The sequence below is a fragment of the Oryctolagus cuniculus genome, chromosome X (assembly GCF_964237555.1).
Source record: "Oryctolagus cuniculus chromosome X, mOryCun1.1, whole genome shotgun sequence".
Classification (NCBI taxonomy): Eukaryota; Metazoa; Chordata; class Mammalia; order Lagomorpha; family Leporidae; genus Oryctolagus; species Oryctolagus cuniculus.
Window position 1 is genome coordinate 38,054,352 of NC_091453.1, and position 21,680 is coordinate 38,076,031.

The 21,680-nt window shown below is 42.5% G+C and overlaps 1 protein-coding gene across 8 annotated transcripts in view; it reads right to left on the minus strand.

Annotated features, from left to right (window-relative positions):
• The window catches only part of PHF8 (PHD finger protein 8), a 106,654-nt gene that overhangs the window by 77,069 nt on the left and 7,905 nt on the right, over positions 1 to 21,680 (minus strand). For all 8 annotated transcript variants that reach the window (XM_070067348.1, XM_070067349.1, XM_002720027.5 and 5 more), the window contains exons 3-7: positions 7,912 to 7,997; positions 7,476 to 7,584; positions 5,104 to 5,264; positions 4,030 to 4,171; positions 2,456 to 2,642 (exon numbers count right to left, since the gene is read on the minus strand). In XM_070067348.1, coding sequence (XP_069923449.1) covers positions 2,456 to 2,642; positions 4,030 to 4,171; positions 5,104 to 5,264; positions 7,476 to 7,584; positions 7,912 to 7,997 — 685 coding nt within the window. The remainder of the gene's footprint in view (positions 1 to 2,455; positions 2,643 to 4,029; positions 4,172 to 5,103; positions 5,265 to 7,475; positions 7,585 to 7,911; positions 7,998 to 21,680) is intronic.

Sequence of the window (21,680 nt, forward strand, 5' to 3'; positions counted from 1 at the left end):
GCTAGATAAGAAGTGGAGCAGGGACCGGTGCTGTGGCATAGCAGATAAAGCCGCTGTCTGCATGCCAGCATCCCATATGGGCGCCGGTTTGAGACCTGGCTGTTGCACTTCAGATCCAGCTCTCTGCTATGGCCTGGAAAAGCAGTACAAGATGGCCCAAGTCCTTGGGCTTCTGCACCCACAGGGGAGACCCGGAGGAAGCTCCTGGCTCCTTGCTTCGGATCAGCGCAGCTCCAGCCATTGTGATCGACTGGGGAGTGAACCATCAGATGGAAGACCTCTCCCTCTTTCTCGCTTTCTCTCTCTCTCTCTCTCTCTCACACACACACACACACACACTCTGCTTCTTCTCTGTATAACTCTGACTTTCAAGTAAATAAATAAAAAAATCTTTAAAAGAAATTGATAAAAAAATTATAACCTTCACCTTCAAACATACAAAGTTTCCTTAAAAAAAAAAAAAAAGCAGATGGAAAATCTGTCAGTCTATCTCTCTCTTTCAAATAGCTTTTAAAAATTAAAATTGAGGGAGCCAGCGCCGTGGCTCACTTGGCTAATCCTTTGCCTGCACCGCTGGCATCCCATATGGGCACCGGGTTCTAGTCCTGGCTGCTCCTCTTCCAGTCCAGCTCTCTGCTGTGGCCAGGAAGGCAGTGGAGGATGGCCCAAGCGCTTGGGCACCTGCACCCATGTGGGAGACCAGGAGGAAGCACCTGGCTCCTGGCTTCAGAAGGTGTAGCTCCAGCCGTAGCAGCCATCTGGGGGGTGAACCAACAGAAGGAAGACCTTTCTCTCTGTATCTCTCTCTCACTGTCTAACTCTGTCAAATTAAAAAAAAATTAAAATTGAAATTGAAAAAGGAAAAAAAAGAAAACAGCTACTTCAGAATTTGTGATCACTTGGACAGAGCCTATAATCCAAGATTTCTGCTCTTTCCTTGGCATTTCTGGTAAGAAAACTAAATAATATGAACAAGGGTAGAAAACAGTAACAATCAAAAGTATTTAAGTAATTTGCTCTCCAGCCCTCAGAAATCATTTATAGGGATGGCGTTGTGGTACAACAAGTTAAGCCACTACAAGGAAGCTTACATCCCATATCAGAGTGCTGTGCACTACGCTTCTGATCCAGCTTCCAGCTCATGCATTTGGAAGCCAGCAGATGATTGCTTAAGTACTTTAGTCACAGCCACCCGTGTAGAAGACCTGGATGGAGTTCCTGGCTCCTTGCTTCAGCCTGGTCCAGTCCTGGCTATTGCAAGCATTTGGGAAGTGAATCAGCAGACAGATGATCCCTCTCTGTCTCTCCCTCTTTCTCTGTCACTCTGCCTTTCAAATAAATAAATAAATCTTTTTAAAAAAGATGTTGGAGGCCGACACCACAGCTCACTAGACTAATCCTCCGCCTTGCGGCGCCGGCACACCGGGTTCTAGTCCCGGTCGGGGCACCGAATTCTGTCCTGGTTGCCCCTCTTCCAGCTCTCTGCTATGGCCAGCTCTCTGCAGAGGCCAGCTCTCTGCTATGGCCCGGGAGTACAGTGGAGGATGGCCCAAGTCCTTGGGCCGTGCACCCCATGGGAGACCAGGATAAGTACCTGGCTCCTGCCATCGGATCAGCGCGGTGCGCCGGCCATGGCGGCCATTGGAGGGTGAACCAACGGCAAAAGGAAGACCTTTCTCTCTGTCTCTCTCACTGTCCACTCTGCCTGTCAAAAAAAGAAAAAATTATTATTCTAGGCCGGCGCCGCGGCTCAATAGGCTAATCCTCTGCCTAGCAGCGCCAGCACACCAGGTTCTAGTCCCGGTCGGGGCACCGGATTCTGTCCCGGTTGCCCCTCTTCCAGGCCAGCTCTCTGCTGTGGCCCGGGAGCACAGTGGAGGATGGCCCAAGTGCTTGGGCCCTGCACCCCATGGGAGACCAGGAGAAGCACCTGGCTCCTGGCTCCTGCCTTCGGATAGGCGCGGTGCGCCGGCCGCAGCACACTGGCCGCAGCGGCCATTGGAGGGTGAACCAACGGCAAAAGGAAGACCTTTCTCTCTCTCTCTCTCTCACTGTCCACTCTGTTAAAAATAAATAAATAAATAATTACTCTATGAAGGGGAGAGGGAGGAGGAACTCTCATGTTACTAGGAATTTCTGAAGGACATATGTGGTCTGAAGGACCACACATGTTGGTAGGAGCATAAATCGCTTCAATTAAAGAAGGAAACAGTTGGAAAAACCATAGACATTTGATGCTTTTCAAAACAATTTTGATAAACTGTACAGACAAACAATCATCAGGGTGTATGGCACATCTACCAAATACTAAATTCTGACAAAGCAGTTATATGGAAATGTTACCCAAACAGAATGTGGTAAGTATGTGGTCCATAGCAGCCTGTTTTGTGCTGACACCTGATACAAGAAGGGGGCCCAAGGCCTGTTTACCTCTAGAAGCCATATCCAGTCATACCTTGAGCACATGGTACCAGACTGAGGTGCCACCAAAGTCAATGTGAAAGTCTGTATAACTATCTCGCACACTCATGAGGCAATACTTCTGCACATTGGGTCTCTCAAAGACACAGTCCTCTGGCCACAAGTTCTCGACCCATGACAGTTTTCGAACAATCTTGGGTGTCTCCACAAGGTTAGAAAGCCTAGCAAGTAAGAGAGAGTGAAAGTAGATGTCAGCTGATCAGGGATTGGAGCCTGAATAAAATACCCTGCATCTCAGTCAGATCAAATAAGACGGAAAACAAGTTCATTCCATAGAATCCCCAAAGGCACATAGGATACTTATTTCTGTAATTCTGGTCAGCATTCTCATTCCATTCAGCTCCAGAAGTCCCAAGTTCCAGCTGCACAGCCTTCCCCAGTGGAAGGTGGTCATTTTCTCTACTAAATGCTCATCATACTCACCCTCCAATACCAGTCTACTCACTTGGCCCTTGATTTATAAGTTATTGTGCTGTCCTCACCTCATAGTGTCTTCTTTATGAGAAACCATTAGGGAAACCTCTCAGGGCTTAGTTACAGGTAAAGAAGTGTTTTTCTGAAACATCCGGTTGTTTTTATCCTATGTAAAACCACAAATCTTAAAAACGTTGCATTCTCCTTTATTCTGACCTTCAGGAAATTCAGTGAAAACTCTATAATACATCTCTATCAATTATCAAAACATTCATTATATACATTTTATGTGCAGAGTACCCACCAGATGCATCCTACTTCAATACCTGAAATTTCTTTTGTCCTAATTATCTTTTTTTTACCTCACTGCATTCTCTGTAAGCTACCTCAAATCATCTTTCAGAAGTGAGGCATAAAGAAACAGTTTTTAAACATCTTCAGGTTGTTTAGCCTAGTATTTTAAAAACAAAAGCAAGGGTTTTAATATTGTACTATAATAATGTAAGATGTTACTATGTGGAACACTGGAAGAAGACACATGACCAACTTCCTGGGAATATCTAATTATTTCAAAACTAAAAGTCAAAAAATGTAAATGAGCATACAGCAAGCTTCCTAAGAGCAAAAAGACATGTGATTTCTTGGTATTTCCCTCAGTTCTGAGCACTGAGAAGACTATTTATCTATTGAGTGTGGAAGTCTAGACAGAATCATTTAAATGTTATGATACAGCCTTTTCCTTTTCTTTTTCAATCCAAATGCTTATCCTTAGACAACCTACTTGGTAAATTTAGTAAATTTAGACAAAGGACTTATCCTGGTAGTCAAAACAGTGACCATGCCACAATCTAAATAACAGAAAAAGGTCAAAGAAAGCTGCCCTAGATCTTGAAGGTGATAAAAATAAATTAAAATAGCTACTGTGTAATTTATCCAATGTTAGAAATTATACAGAAGAAATATTATGACTTGGTTGTTATAATGAAAGCTGCTACCCTAGAAACTGTAACTCGGCTCCCCATCTCAAAGGAAGAAACCACAAAGAGGAAGGGAGAAGAACACAGAAAAGATACTCAGTATATCATAAGTTCTAGACAATTCGTCATGCTTTTTTGTTACCCCTGCCCCTCCTACCTGGTGTCAGAGAATTCCAAACTAATGACATTGAGGACTTTCTCCCTCTTCCCACTGTAATAGTACTTCACAAAATCACCAAGCTTCATCTTGCAGTCAGCCTGGCGGGTCACATCAATCACATCGATCTCTTTGTCAGAACCTGAAGTAAAGAGACAAGTTCTGCTCCAGGTGGTCTTGAGAAAACTCTCAGTCCCTTACCAGTCCATAGAATGGCTTTTTGCTCAAGGCTTCTCTCCTCAGACATTGTATGTACAGGTATTGTGTGGGTTTGGGGAGCAGGAGCAAGAATCCATCATACTTTTGTGGTAGGTCCAGTATTGCTAGAGTTACAGAACTACCTGACTCACAGCCTCACACAAAGTACAGTCACCTGCTAGGGTCAGCCGTGTTAATCAATTTTTCTCCTCCTCTCCCCCCAAAACTCAACTGGTATGTAAGGGTAAAAGTCAAAGGCATTGGGGCTAGCGCTGTGGCACATGCAGTGCTGGCATCCTATATGGGCACCAGCTGGAGTCCTGGCTGCTCCACTTCCAATCAGCTCTTTGCTATGGCCTGGGAAAGCAGCAGAAGATGGCCCAAGTCACTGGGCTCCTGCACCCTCATGGGAGACCCAGAAGAAGCTCCTGGCTCCTGGTTTTGGATTGGTGCAGTTCTGGCCATTGTAGCCAACTGGGGAGTGAACCAGTGGATGGAAGACTTCTCTTTCTCTGCCTCTCCATCTCTCTCTGTGTAATTCTGACTTTCAAATAAATAAATACATCTTTAAAAAAAAAGTCAAAGGCATTATCATCTCAGTAGAGGACAAGAGGACAGAGAGACTAAGATCCCTAGAATTTCCCTGATAAAAAGATGCAGCTCCATATAGGGCTATGTAGTCTATTAAGAGGAAAAGGAAGAAAAGAGTAAGATTTTGGCTCTAGTTTTGCCAAAGAATGACTTCAGGGAAGGTACATCACCTCAGATTCCTAAGATGGCTAGAAAGGAAATGCAAAAAGTAGACTAAAGAGGAAGGGACATGGGTCTTGAAGGGAGTGAACAATGTTACTGCTGAGAGAGTCTGTGGCCTCTTACCAACATAGTGTTCCACATCCCTCACAGTGAATGATGGCGAGGGCAGAGTCATCCCCAACCCATCCTTCTTCAAGACCAGGATGGGCACACTGAAGCTATTCTCTTCCAGGAATTCCACAGTCAGCTGACTTCCAGTGGGCTTCAGGATCACTTCATCTGAGCTGTGGGCCACAGGAGAGAAAGCCTAAGCCTGAGCCCTGCCTATCAAAGGGCTACTACACTCACCACACTCATTCAATGGATGGAGGCTTCCTGAGAGAAGCTAATGTGAGTTAGAAATTAATAGCATAAACTTTATGTGCCAGGGAATAATGACCTGTCCAAGAGGCCAGGTGACCAGAAAAGGTGGGCAAAATCCATTCAACAGGGTGTTCTTCTGTGGTTGACAAAGGAAGAAATCAATCAATAGCCTACCCAGGGAGAAAAAGCATATATGGTAAATCTAGCTAATTTGTTCTAAACCAGAGCAATAGCATCCAATTTAAAACATTGCACAAAAAAAAAATAGGAAATAACTTAAAAGAAAAAAAAAAACAAACAAATTTTATACTTAACTAGAAAATATGGAATTTTTTAAAAATCATGTTGCCAGATCAGTGCATGGTCAAGCAGCCACCTGTGGCACCAGCATCCCATGTGAGTGTTGGCTTAGGTCCAGGCTACTCCACTTCTGATCCAGCTTCCTACTAATGCTCCTGGGACAGCAATGGAAAATAGCCCAAGTACTGGGGCTCCTGCTACCCAATTAGGAGTCCCAGATGGTGTTTCAGGTTCATGGCTTGGGCCTGGCCCAGCTCTAGCTGTTGCCGCCCTTTGGGAAGTGAACCAGCAGATGGAAGATATCTTTCTCTCTCACTGTAATTCTGGCTTTATAATAAATAAATAAATCTCTTTTTAAAAAAAGAAAAAGAAAAACTGAGATTCTTTTTTAAAAAAATCATGCTGGATAAAATGGCATACTATTTGACAAGTTGTATTTGGTCAAACATATTTAGCTCAGTATCTATCTTATTCTCTATATAATGCTAGATGGCACAAAGATTAAATTACAAAAGATAAAGCCATAAGAACAGTAGAAAAAAACACAGAAAATACAAGGTCCAGTACTCACTAAAAATAGTAACAAGTTTAACTATATAAAAATAAGATTTTCTGCAAGGAAAGCCATTAAATATCAATAAGATGTCGACAAAAGTAGGCAGTTAATAGAAAAACAGAAAAAGACAGATTGCTTATAATGTACAAAAATCAACCTCTTTCATAATCAAAGAAATTTAAGTAGAAACTAGATTTCATTCTTTATCTTATTAAAAGGGCAAAAAAAATAAAACAATGGTGGCCAGGACGTAAGAAAATCAGCACCCCAACACACTGTCTATGGGAGTATGAAATGGTCAAGTCATTTTGGAAACAATTGGCAATATTTATATTTTTAAAGCTCTTACTTTTTGATCTAACAATTTTGCTTTTAGACAGGAAATCTACATATACTCACCATATATGGAAAAACTTAAGTACTTGATATTCACTGCAGGATTTTTTAAACAGCAAAATACTGGAATCAAATATTCATCAATAGATTAAATAAAGTGTATATCCATACAATTTAATATTAGATGACAATGGGGAAAAATGAGAAATACGTATATATGCTGTTCTGGATTAATCTCCAAGTTATATAATTTAGATTAGACAAGAAGATGCAGAATATAGTGTTTCCACTAGTGTCAAAAAATGAGAAAAAGAGGAATAAACATATATATTTGTTTATGCAAAAACTATTTTTGAGAGAATACACAAGAAATTGGTCAATTTTGGGATCTGGGATAGAGAGGAGACTCACTACCTTTAAATAAACAAAACAAAAAACATTAAGTTCAAGAAAAGACCTGAAAATGGTCTAGAGAATTAAAAACAAAGTAAAAATGCTTTATTGATTTTTACCTCATTATTTTTACTCAAGTAATTTATTTTTAATAAGTGAAGGTTAATAAAAATATTCTGTTTGCAAAAAGAAATATGACCACTAAAAATTTTTATTTTTAGAAGTGTTTCCTCTTCTCCACAATAAGAGAATTAATCTTTATGCTCTTTAAGACTTCTAGTTGTAGCATTCCTTGGGTGCATGTAAATATCCTCGCTTGATTTATGTGAATTCTGACTCCCAACTACCAAAAGTTTTTATAAGTGGACCTTAATATACTCTGTATATCATATTTACTCTGGCTACTATTTCTCAGAAACTGACCAATACATAGACACCCACAAATCGAGGAGCATCTAATGGGATGACCAATGGGAAAGTTGGGAAGAGAGGAGTCTCAGCCTCCCAAAGTCCTGGCACTCACCAGCCCTGAAGCATAGGTCCTCACCTGTCAAAAGTCCTACTCCGGAGCTCTCGAATGAATGTAGGGCTTCCAGTCTTCACTGGCTTCCCCTTATGTGTATCATGCCCTTTGGTAGATGCACGACGTTTTTTCACTAAGCGAGAAAAAGACAAGAGATTATGAGACAGGATGACTATGAGTTGAGCAAGAACGAAGACATAAGTAGATCCTTTTTCTCTTCTAATCTAACACCCCCTTAGAACATCTGGAATCAAGGAGGCCTTCAAGGAATCAGTAAAGCTCCTAGTGAAGATGGGTAACTCCTCCAGGCAAACCCACTCTACATTTCAAATAAATTAATAAACTTCACTATTTCCTAAGGGAAATCTGCAGTGTGCAGCCAAAAGCAACTGCCCTCTTAAACTTCACTTTGTCTCTCCTCTGAACAGCCTTCTGTTGGAAACCCCTAAGATCTACTCACTAATGGAAGGTCCATGTAAGACCTCACAGTTTGGGCAGTGGTAGAGGTCAATGTCAGCAGCCTTCTCTTCTTCAACACCAACACAACTGGAAAAGAGAAAAACAGGCAAGGTTTATAGAAATTTTATTGAAAAAAATTCTTATGTAAATATTTTTATATATTTGAAAGGCAGAGAGAGAGAGGGAGAGAGAGAGAGGGAGGGAGAGAGAGGGAGGGAGGGCGGGAGGGAGGGAAAATATCTTCCATCCACTGGAGAGAGAGAGGGAGGGAGGGAGAGGGAGAAAATACCTTCCATCCACTGGTTTGTTCCCCAAATGCCCACAATAGCTGAAGCTAGGGCAGGCTGAAACCAGAGACCTAAAACTCCATCCAGGTTTCCCAAGTAGGTGGGAGGGACCTAATTACTTGAGCCATCATCTCTGGCTTACAGAATCTGCATTACCAGGAAGCTGGAATCAAGAGCCAGGGATGGAGTTTTGAACCCAGGGCTCCAATGTGAGAAGTGGAGTTTTAACTACTAGATAAAATGCCCATCACCCAAATATGTAATTTAAATATTTTAACATCCACATTTAAAACATAAAAAGAAACAGATGAAATTAATATCTTATTTAACCCAAAACACATTGGGCACACTTACTCCACAATGCTTCAAAATCTGACAACTGAGGCCGGTGCTGTGGGGTAGTGGGGACTCTGCCTATGACACTGGCATCCCATGTGGATATTGGTTCAGGTCCTGGCTGCTCCTCTTCTGATCCAGCTCTCTGCTATGGCCTGGGAAAGCAGTAGAAGGCGGCCCAAGTTCTTGAGCCCCTGCACCCACTTTAGGAGACCTAGAAGAAGCTCCTGGCTCCTGGATTTGGATTGACCCAGCTATGGCCATTGCAGCCATTTGGGGAGTGAACTAGTGGATGGAAGACCTTTCTCGCTGTCTCTCCCTCTCTCTGTAACTCTCTCTCAAATAAATAAAATCTTCAAAAAAAGAATCTGACACTTGAGCACCAACATGATGCCACAAACTGAAAAAAACATGCATCTGCATGTGACTGGTTGCAGTGAAAACAGACACACTTTAAAAATTGTAGTAACTGGCCGGCACCACGGCTCACTAGGCTAATCCTCTGCCTTGCGGCGCCAGCACACCGGGTTCTAGTCCCGGTCAGGGCGCCGGATTCTGTCCCGGTTGCCCCTCTTCCAGGCCAGTTCTCTGCTGTGGCCAGGCAGTGCGGTGGGGGATGGCACAAGTGCTTGGGCCCTGCACCCCATGGGAGACCAGGATAAGTACCTGGCTCCTGCCATCAGATCAGCGCGGTGCGCCAGCCACAGCGCCCCGGCCGCGGCGGCCATTGGAGGGTGAACCAATGGCAAAGGAAGACCTTTCTCTCTGTCTCTCTCTCTCACTGTCCACTCTGCCTGTCAAAAAAAATAAATTAAAAAAAAAAAAAGAAAAATTGTAGTAAGTGCTTCCAGGCTATATGTATAATGTATATGTGAAACATAAATGAAGTTCATGTTTAGACCTATGTCCAATCCTAAGATATCTCATATAAATAGATATTCTGAAATCCCTGAAATCTAAAAAAGTTCTGGTTCTAAACATTTAATTAAAAAAAATCTAGGGCTTGCAGTGTGTTAAACTACCACCTGAGACACCAGCATTCCATATGGGTAACTGGTTCACGTCCCAGCTGCTCCACCTCTGATCCACCTGCAGCTAATGTGCCTGGGAAAGCAGCGAAAAGATGGTCCAAGTCCTTGGGCCCCTGCTACCCATGTGGGAGACCTGGAAGAAGCTCCTGGCTACTGGCTTAAGCTTGGTCTAGCCCTGGCAGTTTTGGCCATCTGGGGAGTGAATCAGCAGATGGACGAGTTCTCTAGACAGACAGACAGACAAAGAGAGAAGAGATAGTCTTCCATCTGCTCATTTACTCCCCAAATATCCACAACAGCCAGGGTCAGGCAAAGGCTCTCAGGGTGTGCAATAGCAGGATTTAAGCACAGACACTGCAATATGGGATGTGGGTGCCCCAAGTGGTGTTTTAACCACTGTACTAAATGCCTGCCTTGGTCCTGAATACTGTGAATATGTGATATTCAATCTGTATAACCAAATAATTCAACCATATTTTGACATAGAATCCAAATTTTAAACTTTGAGATACTTTATTAAATGAAAATACTCTAAAAAGAAGATTTTATATTTAACAGTGGTTCTGAAAGAAGGATTATGGGTAATCATTTTTCTTATGGTAAACAATATACTTACAATGGCCTAAAAGGCCTTGCTTCTCTGGCCTCATCTTTTGCCCCTCACATACAGTGTCAGCTATAGTTTGTGGAGTCTAGTAAAAATAAAAAGTGGGATTCCCTTTTCAAAAAAAAAAAAAAAAAACAGAAAAAAAAGATTTTTTTGCTCTTTCTTCCATGGTTTCTCAATTTACCATGGATGGGGCTTCTATCTGCTATTTACTGTCCTGCTCCCTGGGATATAGGGCTATTCAAAGGGCAAGTGCAGTCCCTCACATGTTCCCTGGGACCCCACCCCTTGACGCAGTGTACAAGGTATATGTACATGACTTGAATCTATATCTGCATCTGAGCCTGGTGCCCCAAGTAGCTAGCCAAAAACCTGTTTGGGGAGGCAGCAGGAGGTAGGACCACACATGAGACAGGAGTCTTAAGTGCCCAGCACAGGCTCCATGGTCCTATTACATACAAAACATAACTTCGAAAGTAAAATTATTAGGATTTCAAGATGACAACTGCAGAGTATTAACCCTCAAGCATGGGTCCCCAAGTGACTACAGTGGTCACACACCCCTGAAGCCAGCTCTGTTCTAAAAAAAAACCAGCTGCACTCTCAGTGCCATGTTCTTTCTAGCCTCTGGACTTGACTGCACATGGCGCTCTCTGCCATGAACAATCCTCTTTCTTGCTGCCTTGGCCAGCCCCACACACTAGTCCCTATTTCAGCTCTCACCAAGCTGACTGGCAACTACTCCCTTACTTGCTGTCTGCCCTCACTACATTAGGTAGACAACATATCTTGCTCACTAAAAGTCCTTATCTTCCCCATCTTCCAGTCTTGCTTTATTTATTTTTCAATTCAATTCAACAAACATACATTGGGCTAGATAACTCCTCAGCTCAGGGGCACAGAGAGATGAAAATCAGGCTATTGCTGCACTTTCTCAATAATTATCACCAGGAACCAAGAGTAATTAGTGCTGTTTTGCTCTGGGTGGCTTCCTCAGGGAAGAAGACAATTATGACAGCACCAGGTCTCAAGATTAAGAATTATCCCCAAGATGTACTGCAAAACCTAGCACAGACACTCAAATATTTGTTAAGTAAATGAGTGCATAAATTCAACCAATATTGATTAAACACAGACACTGTCTTCATGGAGTAGACATTCTAGAGATACAGACAAGTGGAGCCAGAAATATCAAAAGTGCTAAAAAATAAATAAGGCAAGGTAATAGGATGGTGAGTGGCAGAGTAAATGTGAAGCTAGCAGCAAAGGAACTGAGAAGAAAACTGAGCTATAAACTTCTTATAAATTATGGTATTTAATCTCCACAACAAATCAGGGCATTCTGTGCAGTATTCTGAGACACTAAAGTACAGAGGTTAAAAATTCCTGTCTCCCAGGCATTTGGGGAGTCAACAGTAGATAGAACTTCTCTGCGTCTCAAATTCAAAAATGTTGATTAATTTAAATTAAAAAGCCAGAAGCTGAGGCATCTACCTTTCCCACCAATGGCTCCCAGTCCTCCAGACACAAAGGACTTGGAGGACTGCAAAGGACACAGAGCAAGTTCCAGTGACCTGGGAAATCTTTTCTTTGTCTACCTAGTCCCCAGCATGTGAGTCTGCCATATAACAGGCTTCATTAAATTCTGTATGCACCAACAGAATAACTGCATATGTGCTGGCATGCACACAAAACAGGTTACCTCTGTCTCCAAAAATATGAAATTAAAAACCTCTCCTTTACTCTCTCACTGATCCATTACTCTGTTCCCCTTTACATTAAAACTCCACAAAATCCAATCTATCAGCAATTCCTGTATCAATATATATTCAAAATCCAACTACTCTCATCACCACTGACTCTGGTACAAGTCACCAATATGTAACCAGATCAATGGTTCTCAAGTTTTAGGGACAGAATCACCTAGAGGGTTTGTCAAAACAGACTCCTGGTCCAGTGGGTTAAGACACAGCCCACAACATCGATATCCAAAATCAAAATGCTGGTTGGAATCCCAACTGTTCTGGTTCTTATCTAGCTCCCTGCTAATGCACCTAGAAAAGCAGTGGCTAAGGGCCCAGCACTTGGGTCCCTGTCACCCATGTGAGAGTCCCAAATGGTGTTCCAGGCTCCGGGCTTTGCACTGGCCCAGCCGCAGCCATTGCGGCCATTTGGGAAGACCTCTTTCTTTCTCCGTCTCTCCCTCTCTCTCTGGCACTCTGCCTTTCAATAAATAAATAAATAAATCTTTATTAAAAAACAACAAAGATTCCTAGGCCTTATCCTCAGAGATCCTGATTCATTAGGTCTGAGGTGGGGCTTATAAACATGTGTTTCAAGTGAGCTCCCAGGGGATGTTGATGCTTCTGGTCCAGACTACACTTTAAGGAATAATAATCTACAGTAGCCCCCAGATTCTTCAGCTTCCACCCTTGCTCTTCATCTTGAGTTCATCCTCACAACAGCCAAAATCTAATTCAGATAGCAACTCTCCATTGCTCAAAACCCCTCTGTGGCTCCCATAACAGAGTCTTTACAATGGCCTACAGGGCCCTACACCTAGGTTTCTCAAACTTCTGTGTGCACCACAATCACCTGAAGGGCTGTTAATCACCTGGGCCCTGCCTCCAGAGTTTCGGATTCAGTAAGGCTAGGCCAGTTCTCAGGTAATGCTGATCCTGCTACTCTGGGGACCCCACACAAAGGATCACTGCCCTCCATGATCTGTGCCTCTACCCTTAACATCAACTTCTACTACTATCCTCCTCTGTTCCAATAACGTTGCCTCCTGGCTGTAACTCCAGTGGCAATGTGCTAGTCCTGCTCCTCACTCAGGTCCTTTATTTTTTCTACCTGGAACACTCTTTGCCACTTTAGCACTTCCCCGACTTAGTGTAAGAGATGACAGAGGTTCCCTTCCTCTCACTTTGCTTCAGGCTTTTGCTCATGTGTAACCCATACATAATCACCCTACATAAAATAATCATGGTGGGCAGGTATGATGGGAAGAGTAACTATATACCTGAAGTTGTACTTTTGAAATTTGTATTTTCATTGGAAAATAAAATAAAATAATCATGGCTCCACCCCTGGAATGGCACTCCTTCTCCTGCCCACCTTGCTTTACTTTTATCATCTATTATCACTTGGTACACAATACATTTAACTGTTAGTTTACTGCTGTATCCCCCCACCCCCAGTGTCTAGAGCAGTGCCTGGCACATAGCATATATCTGTTAATAAGAGTGCATAAATGAGGGGCCGCTGTGGCGTAGAGGGTAAAGCCACTGCCTGCAGTGCTGCCATCCCATATGGGCGCTGGATTGAGTCCCAGCTGCTTCACTTCGAATCCCGCTCTCTGCTGTGGCCTGGGAAAGCTGCAGAAGATGGCCCAAGTCCTTGGGTCCCTGCAAGAGGTGGAAGAAGTTCCTGGCTTCAGATCGGTGCAGCTCCAGCCTTTGCAGCCAACTGGTGAGTGAACCAGCAGATGGAAGACCGACCTCTCTCTCTCTCTCTCTCTCTCTCTCTCTCTCTCTGCCTCTCCTTTCTCTCTCTGTGTAACTCTGAATTCAAATAAATAAATAAATCTTTAAAAAAAAGAGTGCATAAATGAATGACTAAATTAATGAACCTATCTAATCTATCTTGAGATTATCTAGAGGTCACAACTCTTATCCATCTCTATATATAGTTTTTAAAAATATCTGTGGCTCTGTGGGCCAAAGGATCTTTACTTTTAAATTTGAAAGAGTTACAGAGACAGAGAGGGATGGAGAGAGACAAGTGGTGAGGGCAGGGCAGGGTAGGGGGAGAGAAAGATTTTCCATCCACTGGTTCACTCCCCAAATGGCCACAACAGCCAGAGTTGGGACAGCCCAAATTCAGGAGCCTGTGACTTCATCTGGATCTCCCACATAGGTGATAGGGGCCCAAGTACTTGGGCCATCTTCTGCTGCCTTCCTAGGCACATTAGCAGGGAGCTGGATCAGAAGTGGAGCGGCTGGGACTTGAACAGACCCTCATGTGGAATGCTGGTGTCTAAGATGGCGGCTTAACCTACCGCACCATGGCACTTGCCCCTTTGCATATAGTTCCTTATGTTACTCACTGGCAAACAATAACAATTTACTGCATGATTGGTGATAGTCATAATCCAGTATTTATTGTACCAAGGACTGTGCTACATGCTTTACTGACATTTTTAAAGCCTCACAACAAGTATAGGAAATAAGGATTCTCCATGTTTTAAAGCTGGGGGGCAGTGCTGTGGTGCAGTGGGTTAAAGCCCCGGCCTGCAGTGCCTGCATCCCATATGGGTACCCATTCGAGTCCTGGCTGCTCCTCCTCCAATTAAGCTCTCTGCTATCGTCTGGCAAAGCAGCAGAGGATGACCCAAGTCCTTGGGCCCCTGTACCCACATGGGAGACCCGGAAGAAGCTCCTGGCTCCTTTCTTCAGATCAGCACAGCTCTGGCCACTGCAGCCATCTGGGGAGTGAACCAGTGGATGGAAGACAAATGGTTTTGAACTTGGAGCAAAAATAAGGTTTGTGACTTTATAAGCTCCAATCTTCCCTTACCTTCCACAATTTCACCTAAACCGTCATTTATACTGTCTATAATACTATATATTCTATAGCAAGAGCCCGAGAAATCCAGGTTTGACTTGTGGTTCAGTAGCCAACCAGCTATGTGGCTTGGGGCAATTTATTTAACCTCATGAGGGAAAATAGTTATCTCCAAAGAGCTACTTTAAAGATTATTGGTCACATCGTGTTCTGGAACAATATGAAGTAAATGTACTTCTCCCTATTCCTCCCACTAAGCACAGTTAAAATCTTTGGACATTACATAAAAAACAAACAAGGAGACTCTGAACAGTAGAAAGAAGGCAAAACAACTAAGGACAGTAGGACCTGTTCTCCTGACAGGTGGTGGGTATTAGTAGAGACCAAGTGGGGAACCTGGACTCTCACACCCACATGGCAATAACAAAATGGTACCCTATTCCTGCCAATAAAGCACAATGTCTGAAGAGGCTGGTAAAAATGGAAGTTTTAAATAAGAATCTCATAACAATGCCTGGACTGTCCAGGATATAATTAAAACAATCATTCATCATAGCGAGAACAAAGAAAATCACAACTTGAATGAGAAAAGAAAATAAACTGATGTCAACATTGAGATGACACAGATGCTGGAATTATCTGACAAGGATTTTAAAGGAGCCATCATACAAATGCTTCCATGAACAATTATAAACATTCCTGAAACAGTTAAATAAGAGTGTCAGCAAAAAATAAAAAATTTCTACAAAGAAACAGAAGATATAGAAAAGAACCAAATGAGGGGCCAGCACTGTGGCGCAGCGGGTTAATGCCCTGGCCTGAAGCGCCAGCATTCCATATGGGCGCCGATTTGAGACCCAGTCGCTTCACTGCCGATCCAGCTCTCTGCTGTGGCCTGGGAAAGCAGTAGAAGATGGCTCAGGTCCCTGGGCCCCTGCACCCACGTGGGAGACCTCAAAGAAGCTTCTGGCTTCGGATCAGCGCAGTTCCGGCCATCGCGGCCAATTGAGGAGTGAAGCAGCAGATGGAAGACCTCGCGCGCGCGTGCTTTCTCCCTCTCTCTCTGCCTCTCCTCTCTCTGTGTAACTCTTTCAAATAAATAAATCTTTTTTTAAAAAAAGAAAAGAACACGGCCGGCGCTGTGGCTCACTAGGCTAATCCTCTGCCTTGCGGCGCCGGCGCACCGGGTTCTAGTCCCGGTTGGGGCACCAGATTCTGTCCCGGTTGCCCCTCTTCCAGGTCAGCTCTCTGCTGTGGCCAGGGAGTGCAGTGGAGGATGGCCCAGGTGCTTGGGCCCTGCACCCCATGGGAGACCAGGAGAAGTATCTGACTCCTGCCATCGGATCAGCGCGGCCATTGGAGGGTGAACCAACGGCAAAAGGAAGACCTTTCTCTCTCTCTCACTGTCCACTCTGCCTTTCAAAAAAAGAAAGAAAGAAAGAAAAGAACCAAATGGAACTTCTAGATCTGAAAAACAGAAATTTCATTGGATAAGCTGAACAGCAGAATGGAGTCAACAGAAAAAAGAATCAGTGAACTTGACAACAAAACAACAGAACTTAAACAGAAAGAAAATAGATTGAAAAAAATGAAGAGAGATTCAGGAATCTATATGACTCTAACAAAAGACAAACCCAAAGAAATCTAGGGACATGACTTAATCAGACCCCTAAAAACAAAAGGCAAAGGAAAAATTTTGAAAGTAGAGCAACTACATATTACTTAAAGGAGAACACCAATTTGACTGACAATGGATCTTTCATCAGATCCAAACTATATGCTGTTGGCAAGTAATTCACTTCATACACAGCTACTTCCATGAAGGACAAAAGGAAACAGCACAACAGTTTTCAAGTCCTGAAAGAAAAGAACTGGAATTGCAAGATTCTATTATCAAGTGAAAAGATCTTTCAGGAATTCAAGGGAAATCAGGACATTCTCAGATGAAGGAAAACTATATTTTTTGTTGGTAACAGATCTTACCCTAAAGAATGTGTAAAGAAAACCTCTCTAAACAGAAAGGAAATGATGAAAGGAATCCTGAAACATCAGGAAGTAAGGAAAAACAGGAGTAAAAATATGTATGAATAATGCTTCCTAGCTCCTCATGAATTTTCTAACCCCATGTTTGAGGGTTGAAGCAAAAAATTATAGCCCTGTCTGACATGATTCTCAATGTATGGCATAGCAAATACTTAAGATTAATGATATGATAAACAAGGGAGCATAAAGAAAATTTTTTTTGACAGGCAGAGTGGACAGTGAGAGAGAGAGACAGAGAAAAAGGTCTTCCTTTGCCGTTGGTTCACCCTCCAATGGCTGCCGCGGCCGGCGCACTGCAGCCGGCGCACCGAGCTGATCCAATGGCAGGAGCCAGGAGCCAGGTGCTTTTCCTGGTCTCCCATGGGGTGCAGGGCCCAAGCACCTGGGCCATCCCCCACTGCCTTCCCGGGCCACAGCAGAGAGCTGGCCTGGAAGAGGGGCAACCGGGACAGAATCCGGCGCCCCAACCGGGACTAGAACCCGGTGTGCCGTCGCCGCTAGGCGGAGGATTAGCCTAGTGAGCCGCGGCGCCGGCTAGCATAAAGAAATTTAAAGAAAAGATTCTACTCTTCAAACTGGTACATTGTTGGCTGTGGTTAAAATATGCATATATGATATAATACACAGAACAAATACTGAAACAGTTCTACAGTGAAATACACTCAAACACACCACAAATAAATCAAAATGGAATTGTAAAAAAGGTTTAAGTAACCCAGAGAAAAGCAGAAGAAAATACAACAGAGGCAGAAAGAAACACATGACTTTCTTCCCAAAAACTAAAAAAAAAAAAAAAAAAGAAAAGAAAAGAAAAGAAAAAGGGAGAAGAAAGAAAAGAAAGAAGGATGGGAAGGAGAAAGGAGGGGAGGCGGGGGAGGAGGAGGGAGGGAGGAATGGAATATTACATTCTTAGAATTCTATGTACAAATCATATGGAATCTGAAATCTAAAATAATTAACAAAAATGACAAAATTAAGCTTTAATATATCAATAACCACACTAAAATAGCCTAAATATGCCAATTTAGAAAGAATAACAGGCTTCTTCTTCAAAAGAACACCAAATGGTGGATGATGCCAGTGCAGCGCGGGGGGAGGCTCCAGAGGCCCTGGAATGGGAGGCCAAGGCAGCTTCTGCAGAGGCTTCAGCAGCAGAGGCATCTGGGGCTACAGTTGCAACAGGGGTCCTGGCTGGGAACAAGGCAGTAGAGCTCTAGGAGTCAAGGTGGAGGACAAGGAGTGGCTCCCAAGCTGAGCAGCCTGGTCAAGGACACGAAAAACAGGTCCCTGGAGATCTATCTCTTCTCTCCAGCCCATCATTGACTTTTTCCTGGGGGCATCCCTCAAGGATGAGGTTTTCAAGATTATGCTGGTGCAAAAGCAGAGGCTGCTGGCCAGCAGACCAGGTTCAAGGCATTTGTCGTCATCAGGGATGACAATGGTTACACATGCCTGGGTGTGAAGTGCTCCAAGCAGATAGCCACTGCCATCTGAGGGGACATCATTCTGGCCAAGCCCTCCGTTGTGCCCATGCAGAGAGGCTACTGGGGGAACAAGATTAGTAAACCTCACACCGTGCCTGCATGATGCTGTGGCTCTATGCTGGTGCCTCATCCCTGGACCCAGAGGCACTGGCATCATGTTGGCCCCTGTCCCCAATGAGCTGTTACTGATGGCTGCCATTGATGACTGCTACACCTCAGCCAGGAACTGCACCACAAACCTGGGCAACTTTACCAAGGCCACTTTTGATACCATCTCCAAGACCTACAGTTATCTGACCTCTGAACTCTGGAAGGAGACCGTGTTCACCAAGTCTCCCTATCAGGACTTCACCGACCATCTTGAAAAGACTCACACCACAATTTGTAAAGTCAACAACAGGAGTCACTGTGCACTTACTCCTCATGTAGGATCTCTGTCCTTAATGTGCTGTACATTGAGATTTGATGCTATAACGAGTACTCAAACAGTATATTTCACTTTGTGTTTCTATGGGGGTGCAAACTGTTGAAATCTTTACTTAATGCATACTAAACTGATCTTCTGTAAAAAAAAAAAAAAAAGAAATTATCAATTCCCAACTTGACTCTCACTGGGATTAAACATGACAATAGGTCTGATCTGATTTCATCATTATTTAAAAAATGATCTATTATTTTTCACTTTATGTTTCTGTGTGGGAGCAAACTGTTGAAATCTTTACTTAATGTATACTAAGCTGATCTTCTGTATATTAAGATAATCGAAAATGAATCTTGATGTGAATGGAAGGGGAGAGGGAGTGGGAAAGGGGAGGGTTGCGGGTGGGAGGGACGTTATGGGGGAGAAGCCATTGTAATCCATAAACCGTACTTTGGAAATTTATATTCATTAAATAAAAGTTAAAAAAAAAAAAGCAGAAAAAAAAAAGAAAAGACTCACACCAGAGTGTCTGTGCAGAGGATATAGGCTCCACCTGGGGTTAGAACACATGGTTTTACACAAGTAAACTTAATTGTGCTTATTTTAAAAAGAAAGATTAGGGGCCAGGATTATGGTTAGCAGGTTAAGCTGTCACCTATAGTACCAACACTGGCACCTCAAATGGGTACCGGTTCAAGTCCAGCTGCTCACACAGTTCCAATAAAGCACCCTGCTAAAGTGCCTGGGAAAGCAGCAGAAGATGGCACAAGTACTTGGGCCCCTACACCATGTAGGAGACCCAAAAGCTCCTGGCCCCTGGCTTTGGCTTGGCCCAGCCCTGGCTGTTGCAAAAATTTGAGAAGTGAACTAACGGATGGAAGAAATCTCTAATTCTTCCTTTCAAATAAATAAATAAATCTTAAAAAAAAAAAAAAAGAAAAAGAAAAGAAAGATTAGCAGAGTGGATAAAAAGATTCCAAACTACATGCTATTGACCAGAAACTCACTTTATATATAATATACAAATAGGCTAAAAATAAAAGGGTAGAAAAATATATGCCATACTATCCTTAATCAAAAGAAAACAAAAATTGCTATAATTAATATCAGGTGAAGCAGACTTTCATGCAAAAAAATTTAGAGACAGAGAAGGACAATATAAAATAACAAAAGGTTCAATCCACCAAGAAGACAGGAGTACAAATGTGTCAAACAATGAAGTTACAAAACATGTGAAGCAACAAATGATACAACTGAAAAGAGGAACAGATTATAGTTGGTCACTTCAACATCTTCCTCTCAACAACTGACTAAACAACTATATAGAAAAATCAGCAAATAGAGAGAATTCAGTTAAGTGACATTTACAGAACACTTCACCCAACAACAGAATACACATTCTTTTCAAGTAATCTTACAACATTTACCAAGATAGGTTATATACTGAGATGTAAAAAAAAATAAATAAATTTAAAGGAATTGAAGTAACACAGACTATATTCTCTAACCACTAGGAAATCAAACTAGAAGTCAACAACAGATTAACAGGAACTTCCACGAATACCTGGAAATAATTCATGGGTCAAACAGTAAGTCGCAAAAAAATTTTAAAAGGCATTTATTTGAAATGGAAAACATAACATATCAAAATTTGTGGGACACAGCTAAATTGGTGCTGAGAGAGAAATTTATAACACTAAATGCTTACATTAGAAGAGTCAGAAAATCTTAATCCAGGCTCTCACCTCAAGAAACTAGATAAAGAGAAGAAAAATAAACCAAAAGCAAACAGAAGAGGTAACAAAATCCATAAATCAATGAAATTGAAAACAGAAAAACAAAAGCCAACGAAACAAAAAGCCTCTTATTTGAAAATATTATCAAAAATGAGAACAAGAAAAATAATGACAAGCCTCTAACAAATGTGATAAAGAAAAAGACATGAATTTTTAATATAAAAAATGAAACAAGATAACACCAGAGGTTGCAGATACCAAAAGAATAATAAGGGAATACTATGACAATTCTATAAACATAAATTTGACAACTCAGATGAAATGGATCAATTCCTTGAAAAGTATACACTACTACAAGACATTCAATACATAATTTGAAATGTTCTATAACTATGAAAGAGAATTCACAATTTTAAAACTCTCAAAAAAACTATGTCATTAGGCAACAAACACATTTAGCATAGTGCCTAGCATGTTAGCTAGTGCTTATAATAACTACAACCATTTCATTTAGATCAGTACAACCTCTCTTAACGAAACTGAGGTTTCACAGAAATTAGATCCTTTGCTAATAAGTTCACAGCCAGAATTTGGACACAGAACTGAAATCACTACCCCTTCCTGTAGAGTATAGAATTCATACCACAGCTAACTTCTTAGGGATATGTCAAATACTTCCTTTATAAAAAGGAAAACTGTAAAGAAGAGAAGTTTATGCCAAAATCCCACATGTCAATAAATACTTGCCAACCAGTTTTAGTCCAGTGCACAGCAATGATTGCCAAATGTTAGGAGGTATCCAAATCATCTGTTTGTTAAAAATATAGATTGAATCCCAGTCTAAGAATTAGCATTTTTAACAAATTCCTGGTTGATGAACCATTACTTTAAGAACAACTAGTACAGTAATGGTATATTAGCCCATCCACGCTGCAATATCAGAAGCTATCACACTCCACAGAAGGCGAAAACAGGATAATGCTTTTTTTTTTTTTTTTGACAGGCAGAGTGGACAGTGAGAGAGACAGAGAGAAAGGTCTTCCTTTTGCCGTTGGTTCACCCTCCAAAGTCCACCGCAGCTGGCGCGCTGTGGCCAGCGCACCGCGCTGATCTGAAGGCAGGAGCCAGGAGCCAGGTGCTTTTCCTGGTCTCCCATGGGGTGCAGGGCCCAAGCACTTGGGCCATCCTCCACTGCACTCCCTGGCCACAGCAGAGAGCTGACCTGGAAGAGGGGCAACCGGGACAGAATCCGGCGCCCC